Source organism: Camelus ferus, chromosome 4 (genome assembly GCF_009834535.1).
Source record: "Camelus ferus isolate YT-003-E chromosome 4, BCGSAC_Cfer_1.0, whole genome shotgun sequence".
Taxonomy (NCBI): Eukaryota; Metazoa; Chordata; class Mammalia; order Artiodactyla; family Camelidae; genus Camelus; species Camelus ferus.
Genome location: NC_045699.1, coordinates 9,146,132 through 9,162,544, shown reverse-complemented (window position 1 = coordinate 9,162,544; position 16,413 = coordinate 9,146,132). Strand labels below are relative to the sequence as shown.

Below are 16,413 nucleotides of genomic sequence, written 5' to 3'. Positions count from 1 at the left end.
CTGTCAATATTCTACAAAAACTGTATCTATGTGCTTACACTAATGATTAAGTTCAGTTCAACTCAGCTAATGCATCTTCGTGTCCTTTGAGTGTTGTTTACCTTTATTTCAGTCTGCATTTTTTCTTTGCTTTATTATATCTCAAAGTAATAAAAATGGTTCAAGGATTTACTGAAGGAAAGCAGTAATGAAAACAGTAAATAATGCAACTTATAAAAATACCATAAATTTAAAGATGAACAGGACTCTAACATAGTGAATACAGAATATAAAAGCTGTATGTGTCAGGACAAGAGTGATATCACATAAGCAGCTGAAAAGGAAAATTATAAACAGAAAACGAAAATAGTGAGTATTTGAAATTTTGATTTGTTGAGTCATCAATCTATTCCCAGCTTCCTGCTATGAAACATGGTCAGACCAGTGGCCAAAAGACATTTACAGTTTTTGTTTCACTTTCAAAGCACAATGACCTGCATGAGTCTTTCCAAGACAACTACCAAGTAATGCTTTTCAGAACAAAAAGTGATGAATTTTATTGTTAAAGAAAGAGCCAAAAAACACAAAGGACTTATTTGAACTTGCACTCCTCATAGGGAAACCAGGTGCAAGTCAAACTATCACCAAGAGACTTACTATCCCAGCCACAAGGTTAATGAGAAATACCATGCTCACACACACACACACACAAAAACAGAACAAGCTATTAGCAAAATGCCTTTCTCAGATGGACTGGAGGATGCAATGTGAAATGCCAATTACTGTCGTGTACGTGCTAGAAAAGATTTCACTTCAGAGCTGGACAAAACCAGTGATGTGTGGCATTTGATTCAATACAACAAGAGGAAGAAATACACAATGAAATTTGATCAATTTATCACTGAAAATCTGAGAAGAGATTTTTCTATTCATTCATTATTTTTGAGCCATGATGTAAAATTTTAAAAGGTACACTGTAATCAGTAATATTAATGCACTATCATGAATAAAAGAGGTTATACCTGAACAACATCTACAGAGATTTAGTCCCAGGCAAGAGGTGTTGGTGAACAATACATCTCTTGATCTTGATTCAATGTTAAAAGAAATGGTAAAAAAAAAAAAATTCTGAGTACAATCAAATCAAAGTCATGGCCTATTCATCTTTTTTTTAATAGCTTTACTGAGATATAATTTACATATTTAAATATCACATATCACATAAAAATCACCCATCTCAAGTGTGAAATGTACACCTCCTCTAATGCGTACATCTCTGCAAAGAAATTCTGTATTTCCCCCACCTCCCTTTCAATTTCTCTTACCCAATTTTTCATCTCAGCCTAGTATTTCACCATTTTATATAACATGACTGTCACCTTGACTTTTACAAAATGTTCTAGAGCTCCTTGGATTTTATCAAAGCAAAAAATAGATGCTGCCTAAAATCAATTTCTGTTTCCCGTAGCAAACTTTTTTCAAAGTACGCTTTCACTCTGGACATTAAGTACAAAGTTCTTTTCCTTTTATGTGGTAGAAACTTTTCTTTAGTTGACATGAGATCAACTAAGGTCCAGTGTTTGCTCATAAGTAGGTGGAGTGGATGCTTCCTTACTGTCTATCTGGTTGCAGTTTAATGCCAGCTCTCAGATTTTTACGCTGGGGCTTTGCTGGTGTAAATTTACATTATCACTTTGATGATTTAGGAGTAGGAAAATTTGTCTTAGCATAATTTCTTTTTTGTATTTAAAATAAGCAGCCACATAACAGGCAAGATTTCAATATCCAGCTTTTGGAACAGCTCAGCCTTCAAAACCTGCAGTTTCTCTTAGTGCTGTCTACCTTTTTCAGAGAGAACACCCACTGTAACTGTATGCCTCTGCCTAGTACAGTCACTGCCAGGTCCCTACTTTCAAAATCTATTATTCTACACACTAAAACACGCCGGGTGGTATACTGTCCATCGGTTCCAAGGCTTCCCCTTATCTCTTCCTCACCTGTCAGTGTAATTATCCCAGGATCTACTCTACTTCACATGACCTTGATTATTTTCCTACAAGTGAGATTTCCAAAGGTGGTACCAGGTTTCCTAAGTGATGCATCAACAGTATACCCCGCAAAAATTCCTCAAAGTTCCTGAGCCTTGGATGATATTCTTACATAGCATTAGGGCCAAGATGACTATTTATTTCTTTTTCATAATTAACGGGGGTAGGAAGAAAGGCAATCAAATATCAGTGTTTAAATTCCCACATTACACAGAATTTATTTCAGTGCAAAATCGAGTAGTCTTTCTTTATAATTTTCCAGTGCTCCTTGGGCCACTGACAGAAAGTCTCTCTGGTGAAGACACTGGTAAATTCTATTACTGTCTAAACAAGTAGATCACTACATTAGTAATACATGTAAACCAGAAAAAACTTGTCATAATAAATGCTGTAGAAGGAAAAAAAGAGTCAAATAACTCCCCTAGAAAAATACAAGACAATTTATCCAGTATACCAGTGCCTGGAAACACCATTTAACTGACACTTGTAATGATTAGCCTGAGGCATTACAAAATCCTATAGAAAATGTTATGATCAACATAGTTTGTTAAAAGCATAGTTTAGTATATAGTCTAATTCTTTCAAAACTGGTAACCCAAGCACAATAGGTATAGCCACTCTATTAAGCCAAACATATGCTAAAAAAATACCTATTCCCAATAGAGCAAATGACAATATAACACATAAGCAAGTAACTATTCATTTCTCATACATATGGCATTTCCTGGAGTATATTCTTAGTATGTTATTTTCCTGGATACCACACACACAAAAAGAAACTGACTGTTTTTATTAAATTATCCATTTGATTTGGTTATTAATGACATGTATTTAATAGAGGCATAAAAGAACAAAACATCATGTAAATAGGTTAAAGAAGAAAACAAATGTCATAAACTATTTTATTTACATCAAGGCTGAAAAGGAAAAGTTTCCCCTCATAGTCTTTCTTTTTTTAAGCAAAACTGTCACTGAGTATTTTTAATAAGAGACTTCCGGCCCTACAAATGCGAGTGTTTACCTGAAATAATTAAATCCTGTTGTTCTACCTTCCGTATCTCTCCCTCACTTGTAAAAAGGCAGATGAATTAAAAACTCAAAAAATAACTGCTTAAAATTGCCAAAACTAACAAAAATAACAAATCTGTTAATCTGCTTTCCTAGTAATAAAAAACAGAACCTCTTAAATAGCAAACACACTTAAGTTAAACCAATATAAAATGCTCCTCAGAACAGTGGTGTCATGGATTCAGATGCACTGCTATCTTAAAAATGTATAAATTCACTAAAAACAGAACAAAATAATGTGATTAACTTAGCTGTACCTGTTCATCTCTTTGTCTCCATTCTTGCCAGTTTTCTTCTCGTGAATCTTTCTGTACTGTGTTTGGTAATAAAAGCTCATGTTGAGCATTACACACAGCATGGGAGGATTTCTGGGGAATTTTCTTAAAAGCAAGATTCCTGAGCTATGAAACAAAGAAAATATATTAAATTCAGTCTACCAATCCTGGGATATTAACAATTTTTTTGAAGTTAAGAAATCAATATTTTTATACTAAACATTCATTATGCTAACTCAAAAAGTCACTACTCGTATTTTTATAATCTTTGTAGAATGTTAATTTTGCTTTTGAGATAGTTTTGGTGGATTTCTAGATGAAATGATTAATAAGTCAGAGTGGCTTATACTCTATTAGACCACCATTTTAATGATTCTGCTTTACTAAAGGGAAGTTAATAGGAGTAGATAACGGGATAAGTGTGCTTTTAAAATGCAAAACAACAGGGTTCAATAAGATTAAAGTTTAACAGTTTACAAATTCAAAAGTTTAAATAGTTAGAGAAGATAGCTTAAGTAACTCTAGTCACTACTTTGCTAGTCCTGAAAAATACAGGGCCTAGTCCACAAAGTAACATAATGAACGGTACTGGCCAAGCCACTCTCAGTAAGAGTTATCTGAGACACAGTAGTTGAAACAAAGGAGAAAAATATTGAGAGGCTATTTTTGGATTACATCATATTCCCTCAAAAAATATGTTGTAGGCCTAACCCTTTGCTGTCTGTGAATGTAACATTATTTGGAAATAGGATCTTGGCAAATACACTCAAGTTAAAATAAGGTTATGCTGAATTAGGATGAGCCCTAATCCAATGACTAGTGTTCTTATAAGAAGGGTATAGACAAGGATACACAAAGGGAACACAGTAACAAAAGAGGCAGATTGGAGTGATCCAATCACAAGCCAAGGAATGCCAAGGATTGATGGCCACTACAAGAAGCTAGGAAAGAGGCAAGGAAAGGTCCCACTTAGTTTCAGGGAGAACACGGCCCTTGATGACACCATGGTTTGGACTTCCAGCCTCTAGAACTATGAAGAGAATAAACTTCTGTTGTTTTAAGCCACCTAGTTTGTAGTACTTTATTACAGAAACCCTAGGAAGCTAAAAAAGAGGCTTTAAATCGAAGATCAACAATTTAACTGACTATCCTGTTCTACAAGAGGGAGTGATGAGATACAAAGACTACTTTACGCAGCTGGTTTCTGCTGCAAAGGACACAGAAGAGGAGATGCTGCTGGAGATGAAGCCCTGGTAGGTAGACTGTTTATGTACTTTACAGAATGACAGCCATGGAAGTGGGAAGGGAGGATCCTCAGGCTCATTCTCAGTTACACAGTTTCTTATTCTCTAATGTAAATCCCACTATTTCCTTGTTTTCTGTTCCCCCAAATCATCTTTCATTCCAAAAAGAAAATGGTAGGCAATCAAAAGTTCTGTAAGATTGGACTTCTAAAAAGTTGTATGGTGGGGAAAAAAATGCCTTTTAAAGTGACTCTCTGTGGGGCAGAATTTTAAAAAGAGAAATTTAGAAAGCAATAGTAATGGAAATGTAATAAAAACAAACATGATATGTATGTTCATGTATGACTAAAGCACTATGCTGTACACCAGACATTGATACAACATTGTAAACTGACTATAATTCAATTACACACACACACACACACACACACACACACACACACACACACTAGAACAAAACAAAACAAAACAAAAAGGAACAAACTTGAATTGAAAAGGCTTTTTCTAAGTCTGGGAATGTGATGAAGTGAATATAGGAAGTAAAAAACACTGTTGCTATTTGTCTCATTAAATGGTACTGAGAAAAGTTCTTACATATTTGCCTCCTTCTATTAAAAGACAAACACAGGCTAGAATTGTTTTTCAGCATTTCTTTTAAAAATAAATTAGCACATTAAATGTTGGTCATATAACTCATGCTAGGAATGTCCAGGGGAGACAATCCTACCATGCACTTACTTCCCTTAAGAAAAAGATGACCATCAAATGCATAAAAATGTACATTGAAGGATAGTCATAGGATTATTGTCTATAGCAGTAAAAAAGTGAGAAATAATCTAAATGTGTATGACAAGGGTTCGATTAAGTAAACTATGACATAAACACATAGTTAAATAATGCGGAGTCCTTTAAAATAATGTAGATCTTTATTTACTCATATGGAAAACTACTCATGCTAATTTTAAAAAAGCCAGTTATGAAATTCGATTATATAATTTCATTTTCTTTTAAGTAAAATAAGAATGTATAGATGTGTACATGTTCATCCCTATATATTCATATAAGCTTACATTTGTGTACAGAAAACACACACCAAAATATTGATTTGTTGTATCTCTAGCTATATTTACAAATGACCTTTGTTTCCTTTCAAGATTTTGTTTTTCAGAAATTTTTTGGAATGAGCAAGTAAGCTTCTACAGACAGAAAAAAAGGCATTTAAAAAAACGTTCATTACATTTGACTTTAAATATACACAAATTCATACCCATTCATTGAAGTCATATTTCCAAGTACTTATGGACCAGGAACTCTGGATACATGCATCAACAAGATAGTACCTGTCCTCCACCCACTGGGAAAGCAGATACAAATAATTATAATTGCTACCTCATTTGCTTCACTCTGTTGCTGTTCCTTCTTTTTTCTTCTTTTCTCTCTCTTCTTCTCATTTGTAGTTGATTTATTAGTTTGAGACTTTCCAGGATTTCGACCTTTGCTTTTTCCAGGCTCAGAATCGGAACCACTGCCACTGTCCACTTGCAACAAGGCGAAACGAGAAGCAGTGGTGGGAACAGAACTAAGTACTGCTGAGGCCATTGTAAAGGTTTCTTCTTTTAAAATACTTCTGTCAAGAATAATTCCTGTGCGGAGGAAGAAGAGGAGGCAGATGAGTAAACACACTTAGTAAAATTCATTCCAGATTCTAGAACAAATATAAATATAAATATATATATATTTACTTCTCCAGACACTGGATTTAGTAACATTTGGATTCATACCCACAGTCCTACTTGCAATAACATAACTTTTAAATCTTAAATAAACAATATAAAATTGTATAACAAAAATAGAAAAATGATATATTGAGATCTCACAATTATGACAAGACTACCACCAATACAATGTATTCATTTTTCCATGTATAATTTCTAAAAATTAATGATTTTTCTTTCTTTTAAATACACTGCCAGAATACACACATATTTATGAAGAATATCCTAAATCAATATAGTTTACAATGGAAAAGTAAGAATATCATTTTTCATGGTGCACAGAGACCCTTGGTTCAACAACATGTTCACCCCCAACTTCTAAGACAGGAAAAAAAAAAAAGAGAGAGAAAAGGAAGACAATTCTTATCATATACCAAGTGCTGCCTTAAGTTTGATTCTGGAGACTGTTCTCAGTCACAGAACTGACAGCAAAACAGAACTTAAATTTCCTCAACCAAAGGAAAACTTCAAATGCCCTTCACGTGACAGTTTAGGTCACTAGTCTCAGTGCACCCAACCTCCTTCAGCTTTTTCAGAACCTTTTAAGCTTAAGGCAGGATATTAAATGTCCTCTTGTAATATCTAACCCAAATCATTTGGTTTTACAGATGATGCAACTGGCACTTAGACTGCTTAAGTCATTCTGCAGGTTATTGGCAAAATCAGGACCTGAAACTAGGTTTGCTGAACCTTACTCTGCAAATTCAAATTAAGAAGCCTTGTAATACTAGAAGACTAAGTACTCTCTCAATTCAAAACTGATTTTCTTAATAGATTATACAACTCAGAAATTTATTTCTATTTTGAAATGTATCAGGTACACAACTGAATAAAATATTAAGTCCACAGAAATAAATGAATACTTCAAGTACCCAGCATTAAGATGAACAGAATGTTAACCCATCCCATGCCTCTCCTCAACAGTATCCCCCCAATTTCTGCCCTGTCCAGAAATAATTATTATCCTGATTTTTGTGTTACTTATTCCTTTTTCTTTATAGTTTTATCATGTCTGTCTGGAGTCACAGTGCTCATATCTGAACTAGTTACTGTCATTTCCACAATATCCTACTGCTCACAGAAGTCCACTCTATTCAGTATGGGAGGTGACTATGCATACGTGTGAATACCAGGAGGTAAGGATCACTGAGGTCCATTCTGAAAGCTAACCACACACTATAGTTTTCATGTTTTCAGGAGGGAACAAAAATGAGAAGCATGTGTTCAATCTTCCATCTTAACCTAAGAATCCAGAAAATTATCTGGAAATCTTTCAATTTTTTTGGTAAAACAATGAAGAAAAATTAAAAGAGCTGAAATTTGACAATGTCATCTGGTAGTTACTAATCAAAGTATTTATATTATAATGCCATGATAATACCTACTGCTCAGAAATAAGTGCATCAAGAAAAAAATACCACAACATGCAGAAATGACATTACAGCAATAAAATTATGACATATTTTTAGGCTTAAATCTTTCCCACAAGCATGAGAGTTAAGGCTTGGAAGTTATTACAAGAGAGAAAATATTACAAAATGAAAAAGAAATTCCAGACTCAAAAATATTACGGAAAATATTAATTCTGCTTCAACTTCAACTTCAACATGTTAAAATCCTGTAAGTTTTGGTCACTTTGAGCACTTTAGGTAATTTATTAATCCTACACAGTTGTTCAACATCTACTGTATTTAATTTTAACTGTTGGTACTATAAATTGTATATGTTAGCTGTTCACAAATATTCACTGCCCCTCCCTGAAAGAGAGTTATGTATCACTCTCATGTTGAACGCAGGCATGGCTATGTGACTCACCAGTGAAATATAAGCTTTAAAAGCCAGAACATGGTTCACCATGTTCTCTTTTATCTGCTTCTGTGATTGTGGAAGCATATGTTGAGATGAAATCTCCATCAGTCAGGTCTGATGGAGTCTGAAGCTACAATGAACAAAATCTCTTTACTAACCTGTAATGGATATGTAGCTTGACCAAAAAAGCAACTTTGCTGCTTTCAGCTGCTGAAATTTTCAGGTTGTTACTGCAATATAGTCTAACCTTATCATGACTAATAGCTTACACAAATACATCTCTTTTCCATTTTAGGACTGGTATCAATACCATGAATTTCATATTTGGATTGTTCTGCATGAGTGAAATGTTCACAAATGTTCTAAACACCTCTCCAAAGATCATAGAAAAAATTTTTTCTGTGGCATAGGGCAGAACTTCCTCACCCGTGTATCATCAGATAAAGCTCCCCTTAGTTCTCGGCACTGCCAAGACATCGTGGAGAATTGAGAGACTCTGGGCCAGTCCCCATCAGATGCAAGCAGCCTTATCTGCTGTTTCCTGCACATGCTGCCCTGCAGTTCTGTCAGCTGTGACCAGAGAAGTACTCAAGCCCCTGGAAATCTACTTCATCACCAGGTGCAGAATGCACTACTGCTCATCATGGCAGATAGGGCCATGGAACTGCTGGAAGAATTCATGTTCTAGGTGCCCAAAATGCAAGGCATGCAGTACCGGGAGCAGCAGCTGCTGTTAGGAGTGAGGAACACAAAATCTCCTAGTGAGCAAGGTTCCAAGCAAAAGCCTGAAAACTCTATATTCACAAACAGCAGATACTTCTCCCCATTTGCTAGTGGCATGTCTTTTAAATGGCACAAAATCTAGCAGCAAGGTGACTGCTCAAATAATGCATGTGCTTTCTGCAAATTAGAGCCTGTCATTATTTTAAATACTTGAAGTTACAAAGTTCAATTGAATTTGAACTCCTTTCTTTTTATCACAAGAAATTCTGTATTACATTTTTGATGAGAAAACTTTTTAAATTTTTAAAAAATATTTTCAACTGTTATAAATTATTGAATATAACAAAATGTTTTGTTTTTACTACCTATAAAATTTCAATGGGGGTTCAATTTGAAGAAAGCACCATTAAAAAGTCTGGATCAGAAACCATATATTCTTATTTAATGGATAAACCTATTATTCAAAAATTTATATTTGCGGAAGCAAGTACAATTTCCTCATTAAAACCCTAAAAAGATTTTGAAGTTTTATACAAATTCAACACTTATTATCTTTCCTAATACTTTATATTTTGTTTTACTTATCCTAGTCACACACTATTAAAAAAACAACTTAACAAATTTTTTTCCACTCAGCTCTACGTACACTGTAGATCTCCCCCTCAGTTGTGGAACAATGAGATGCCTCTGGTCCTTTGTGTTAGTAATGCAAAAGCCAAATGGCAGACAAGCACTGGCACAAGAATGCCGACCTGGAGCAAGAATGCCTGGTCAAGCCCAACCAGCTGCTTACTGTGAGCCCCTGAGCAATTTCCTTGAGCTCTCAGCTTCTTCACCTGTGGAATAGGGACGAGAATACCTAGCTCACTGAGTTGCTGTGAAGATTAAATATGTCAGTACGTGTAAAATGCTTAGAACAGTAGCCAGAACAGCAGAAGCACTCAAACATAAACACTGACTAGTATTTTTACTATGATAATTGACTGAAGTATGTCTTGAGGGCCTATGAGGCATAAGAGAAGTGGCACAAGCTATTGAAAAATATGGCTGAGCATGTCTGATTCCATAGCAAAAAGTGTTCTGAAACTCAAGTGAACATCTGGCCCCTCTAAAAGCTAAGGTTTTAATCTTTGAAATGAAAAGTAAAAAAATTTTAAGCACTGAGAAGTTGTGGTTGAGCAACCAGCCACTGAAAAGAGCCAAAGACCTAAAGATCATACCTAACACACTACAGAAGAACACCAATCTATCTGAAACCCCAAATCACAGAAGTGACCATGCAGTGGACACACATGACAAACAATAAATGTTTCCTGAAGAAGTGAAAAGAAATAAAAGACAGAAAGACAGAGAAAAAAAAGCATTAAAACAAATACTGTTGACTGAGAAAAGAATCAGTGATAAACACTCAAAAAACAAAATAATTATTTTTCTGAGGAGGCAGCTACCTACGCTTTACCTTAGCAACCCCTGTGTTAGAATACTTTAATAAAAGGGTAGATGGAAAAAAAAAAGGGTAGATGGAAAGGGGAAAATGCTCACGTCTAACGATCCTTTGGTCAGGAGTAGGGGTGGGAGAGTAGGAGAGTGGTAGTATTTGCACTATACTTTACATAACAGCAAATATTAAAGGCAAAAAGTGGCTCTACTTAGTCAGCAGTTGAGGGAGTAAAGAGATGGGACAAACAGAAGGGCTCGATCAATCTAGGCTATACATTGTATGTAAAAAAAAAAAAAAAAGTGACAAATAGCCAACATACCAACTATCTCAATAGCCATGAGAGAAATCTACATACCATATCAAAAGATGTATTAACTAAGTAGAGGAAAAAAGGAGGGGGGGAAATATAAATTTTAAATGAAAGAAGGAAATAAAAACATAAAAATAATCCCCAGTTTATAAATATGTGATTATTTATTTATATACCAAAAGAAGGAAATTCAGGGGTCTAATCATTATGCTTATTTTCCTTTCTATAGCTTTCACTAGTTCCCCAAATATTCTATAATGACCGTATTTATCCCATAAGAAAAAAAAATCTCATTTTAAAAAGGGAAAATGGTCATCTGTACCCAAATTCAAAAAGGTAAGCATAATGCAATCAATGCAATATTGATTTTTCTGTCCTGTGTTGAAACTTAGGGCAACTACAGGTCAGAATTGACAATGAGATGCCTCTGGTCCCTTATGTGACTCAGAAGACAAATGACAGAAAGCAACTGTCAAAGGCTGATTATGTCATGTTTTTAACAGAACACTGCCTTCATTAATAAATTTTTCAGAATTTGCAAAAAGATAATCATGTTATATAATCCAGGAATTCACTTGAAACTGCTTTTTGTTTAAAGCTTGAAGAGAGAAGGAGATAAATAAGTAGGCCATGAAAACATCAGACTTTTTAAAGATAGTATTTCAGGGAAAGGCTAGGGTTAGTATTCCTTCAGTTTTGTGTCCTAAACTTCAGCATCTCCACCTATAGTCATATCTAAGAGATGCTGGGTAAATAGAGTCAAACAGAGCTCTTCTCCCTCCTCCTACTAGTTTTTCTTTCTCTCTCTCTCACATGGTCAAATGCTCAGACATTTATATACATACACTTAAAATAACATGGACATAAGGAAGGTACACAATGGAAAAATACAGCGGACATCCACTAAGCTACCTACATCGGTCAGCCTATGAACATAGTAGCCAGTCCTCTATATTAAACATTTACATGTTACGAAAATACTACACAAATCAGGCTTTCTAGTCCAGAAATTTAATGATTATTTCCTGTGTTTCTGCCTTTTCCCTTTGAGTCTCCTTTTAAAAATAATTTAAAGGCTAATTTAAGTAGTTGAAGGAAGACAAAATTCACAAGATAATTAAAAAACAAATGTTTCAGGTCAAATGCACAAGAAACAAGCTCACAAATCTAAATATGCAGGCAGCTCATCACGTAAGTAGAATATTTTATAATTTCTTGATGATTATCATTAGTAAAAACTATTAATTCCTCTATACTTGAAATTGCAGCAATGGCAAATTATATTGAAGTCTTCACTTTATAAATACTCAGTACTCAAAAGTCAATTACCCGATTTATTAAATATTAGAGCTTATGTTAGATCTTTCTATAGCAACTATCCTTCCTCAGATTTTGTACTCCAACAAAGCAAACTATTTAAAATTTCTTGACCACACATTTAGTTTTACTTGTTCATATCTCTTTGCTGTGCCTTTTGCCTAAAATGCCGCCTGTCTCTTTCACTTATAACTTATACTCATCCCACAAAATCCTGCTCAGGTGCTAGCATCTCTGTAAAGCTTTATCTCACCTGCCCACTGAGTTAATCATTCCCTCCTCTGTAACATTTCTGTACTTCATATTTACCTTTATTACTGAATAGATTTTATTAAAATGATCTGTTTAGTGTTGTGCCTAGTCCTTCATAAGCCTGAGTTCAACATCCTGAAAGGCAAGGGCCTCTTCTTTCCATCCCTAACAAAACCACAGGACCTGGCACACAAAAGATAAATATACTGAATTTAGTTTTTAAAAAAATACATTTCCCAAGTACATGTAGAGTACTTGGGAAGTACTATGCATTCCAAGTATCTATGTAAAGACATGTTCAAAGGCAGAATGGACAGCTAAAGGAAATGTAAAGTGCACTACAGATAATCCACAATTCCCATAATGCAAATATGAGTTAACAATAATTACTAGCGGTTCAGAGTTGCTTCACTGTAAATCCCACTCTATTAACTGATCATCACCACAACTAATTTTGTTTAGGAAACATATTTGTTAGGAAACATAACTGATTTTAAAGTACTGATTTAAAAGAATTAGGATACATCAGGAACTTAACTACTTTTAAAAATGAATAGTCTAAACTGCAAACAGCTGTATTTCCAAATGGCTGGTCCTCTACCAAGGTTTTGAGGACCACTGACTGCCACTATGATGTCATCCCTCTAGACTATGATCTCTCTAGGGGCAAGAAAGATAGTAGCAGTAGCCATACCTCAGTCCATGAAACTACAATTAGGGCATTTCAAAACTAATATATGTATACAATCCTCCATCGAGAACAACCAAATATATCCCATTTTATAAAATAACAACAGTCATCTTGCATTAACACTATCAGTCATCCTGATCAAAAAAGAAATTAATACAATGCAGCTGCCAATCAGCACAGGTTCAATTAAAAAAAAAAACAACCATAAAATGAAATGACTCTAAGTATGAGTGACTTAATATCTGGTGAATTTTTTTTTAAAGAATTCTATTTCTGTTCTTCAAATAACACAGCAAAATAATATCTTTCACTTTAGCTTGTTATAAAGGTTCACAACCAGCAAGTGCCAAGTGCACACCAAAACTTTGCTCCCAATAGACTTACTGCAAACAAACCACATAAACTTAATGGGCATGTCCTATATTCCCTTTTTTCTTCATAGTTAAATACTGCTTCCTCTCTCCAACCTGCAGCGCCTAGTTTCTATGGACTGAAAAAGATAAGCAAAAAGTACAAGCAGGTACTGAGTGAGGACCTGAGGGATTCTCCCACAAATAAAGCACATGTATTTTCATTTGCCTCCTTGATCTCCTGGTCAACTTCTGAGTTTTTTACCTTAATCTACAGAGTGAAGACATTTGATTGGTATCTTATAGATAAGTTTGTTGTAACCATTTGTATGAATATCCTTTATTAATTAGGAATCGACTAATGAACTAAAGCGTTATAAACCTGTTAAGAAAAAAATCTGTATTTCCATAGATTAAAATTTTTTAACATTTTAACTTGCCATAAAGTTTCTCTAATATCTTTATAGCTGCAAGTCAAATTTATTAAACTGATTCAGATTACAACCACAAACATGCTTACTACATAAAGAAACAGACGATACAGAACGGTGTAGAAAAAATTTCACTGGCTTTTTAGTAGAGAAAAGACGATCTTGTATTAGTGCTTCCAGTGAGAGTCGTAGCACCTACCCACTGTAGAATCTAGCTAAGGTAAAAATGAAAAATCTAAAAGAAGGTGGAGAAAAAAGACAATTAATGAGCCATTTTTTATCGTTACTGTTCAATATCTACAAAGTACCCTAAATGCTGGAGATGACAAAAATTCTGTAGGACTCCTTGTTCCAAACAATAACAGCAAAAAACAGACAAAAAACAAAACTCAAAACCCTTCTCTTTTACTTTTCAACAGCTAGCGGGGAGGAGTAGGAGCACTTTATTCAGAAAGTAATCCACTATACCTCATTCATGAACGAAAGCCAAATTTCACCCATAGGCTGTTAACCGATGCTCCAAAACTTACTCGCGCAAAGTACATACAGAAAGAAACAGGGCTGGGCGAGACCTAACTCGTGCAAGAGAAGCGGTTTCAAAACCTGAAAGGAGAAAACAGCGAGTCAGGTCGTCGCTCCAGAAATTTCCGAGCGCCTGGCTCCCCGGGAGGGAGCGCGATGCCCGCGGCGGGGAGGGGACGGCGGCACCTGTCACTCGGCGGCCCCGCGACCACGGTCACCCCCGGCCCCGACCCCCGCGGGGTCTGCGGAGGCCCCGGCACGGCCCGGACGCCGGGGCCTGGGGTCGGCGAGGGTCTCTCTCCGCCGCCCCGAGCCCGGCGCCGAGCGTCGGGGCTGCGGCCCTTCCCGAGGAGCGGCCCTCCCGCGCACTCTGCCCAGCGGCTCCGGCCAGTGGGCCCGTCGCCTCAGGCCGAGTCCCCAACCGCCGAGCCCGCGGCGCACAGAGCGGCGCGGCCAAGCCGCCACCACCGCCTCAGGGGCGCCGGAGCGGACCCTCGGGAGGCAGCTCGCCTCCGCGTACTCACCGGGCCTCCCCGGCCGCCGGCTCGGCCCTCCTCACCCTCCTCCCCCCGCCGCCGCCGCCGCTCCGCGGCTCTCGGGGCGGCCGCACTGGGCGTTGGGACTGGGCTGGGTCAAGGGGCGGGGGCGGACTCGCGCCGGGCGGGGGTCGCGCGGCGTCCTGTGAACGGACGCCGGGCACTAACGGGCCCCGGGGCGCCGGGCCGGGCGGACCGCGGCGGGGAGCGCGGCTGCAGGCTGCGGTGAGGGGCGGGGAAAGCGCGGCGGCGAGCCGAGGGCGGGAGGGAAGTCCCGCCGGAGGGGGCGGTGTGAGAGCCGCGGGGCGGGGCGGGGCGGGGCCTGGCGCGCCCGCCGCCGCGCGCGCGGGGGTTTGTTTATTTTCTCGGTTGGTTGCGGCGCTGGCGCGTGGGTAGAGGTTCGCCCGTGACGTGAGCGCCCGGAGTTAGGGGAGAGGGCCAGAACCACCTGCTGGAGAAGGGGAGCTACGGGGGCCGGGCAGGGTCCAAACGTCTCACGTAGGCGGAGGCGCCGCGGTCTTTGGGGTTACTGGGAAGAGAAGGGCTTTCCCGGAGCGGGGGAAAGGAGCCAGGCCTCCCAAGAGAACTGGAGTCCAGGCCATTCCCCCGCGGTTGGGCGGCTTCACCTACATCGCGGAGAGCAGTTACAGGGCCCTGGACTGGATAAGGGCTGTGGAACCTGGGGGTCCGAATTCCTAGCCACTTGGAGCTCGATCTCCCGTTAGTGAAGTAGGGATGGTCCTGCAAATCAAGATTGGAATAAAAAGACTGCATCACATCTCTGTAAGGAAATAACATTGCCCAGTTCTCTGTAGTTACAGCACTTTGACATTATCTCCCTTGGTGCTCTATCACGGTAGTAGGAGTCTCATTTTACAAGCCAAGTTAAGTGACTTAAAGCCTCACAGCTAATAAATGCCAGAGCCGGAACCCTAAAGTCCGGACTTCAAATTCTGTGCTGCTTACCGCTGCATCACATTATCTCCCTAAATCACTTTGATTCATCTAATAGTAGACGCCCCCTAGGTAAGGTGCTGCAGGGTTACAGAGGGGGAGTTGAAGATGTTATCCTCGCCTTCAGAGTAAGGAATAAAACAAGGATAAAGCAATTATAATAAAAGACAAACTATGATAGGTGCCATGTGGAAAATACAGAGTACAGCAGATCACGGAACTGCTCAGACCTGTCTGGAAGATCAGGAAAGAAAGGCAGTTGAGAAGGAGGAGGCATTAGGGATTGACACTGAAAGAGATGGGATAGTTTTGTAGCCAGAAGAGGTAGCATGAGAACATATATGAAGAATCAGTGAAAGTCGTGTTCAGGAAAAGCAAATGGTAAGACTCTAGAGCATGTTGAGAAGTGGAGACACAGAGGAGAATGGGGCCTGAAATGCCAGGTGGAAGAATTTGTATTTGTAACAAAATTTTGGGGAAAGAAAAGCAAGGTTTTTCTTTGATCTCTGTGAGTGGACACAGAAATTAGAGGGAAAATGGTCAGACAGATCTGCAATAAGCCAGATGAAAGGTAATGGTGAGTCTCAGCTAAAGGTAAGGCAGAAGGAATTTAAAAGAACTTGACTGAAAGATGATATGGAAGCAGAATCTACAGAATTTGGCCATTAATTGGTTTTCCAGTAAGAGA

General features: G+C 38.0%; 1 protein-coding gene across 1 annotated transcript in view; it reads right to left on the bottom strand.

The window, feature by feature from the left end:
* LOC102509418 (kinesin-like protein KIF27) overlaps positions 1–16,413 on the bottom strand; it is a 127,014-nt gene that overhangs the window by 44,423 nt on the left and 66,178 nt on the right. Inside the window, 2 exon segments of the mRNA XM_032477510.1 lie at positions 3,353–3,496; positions 6,004–6,257. Coding sequence (XP_032333401.1) covers positions 3,353–3,496; positions 6,004–6,257 — 398 coding nt within the window.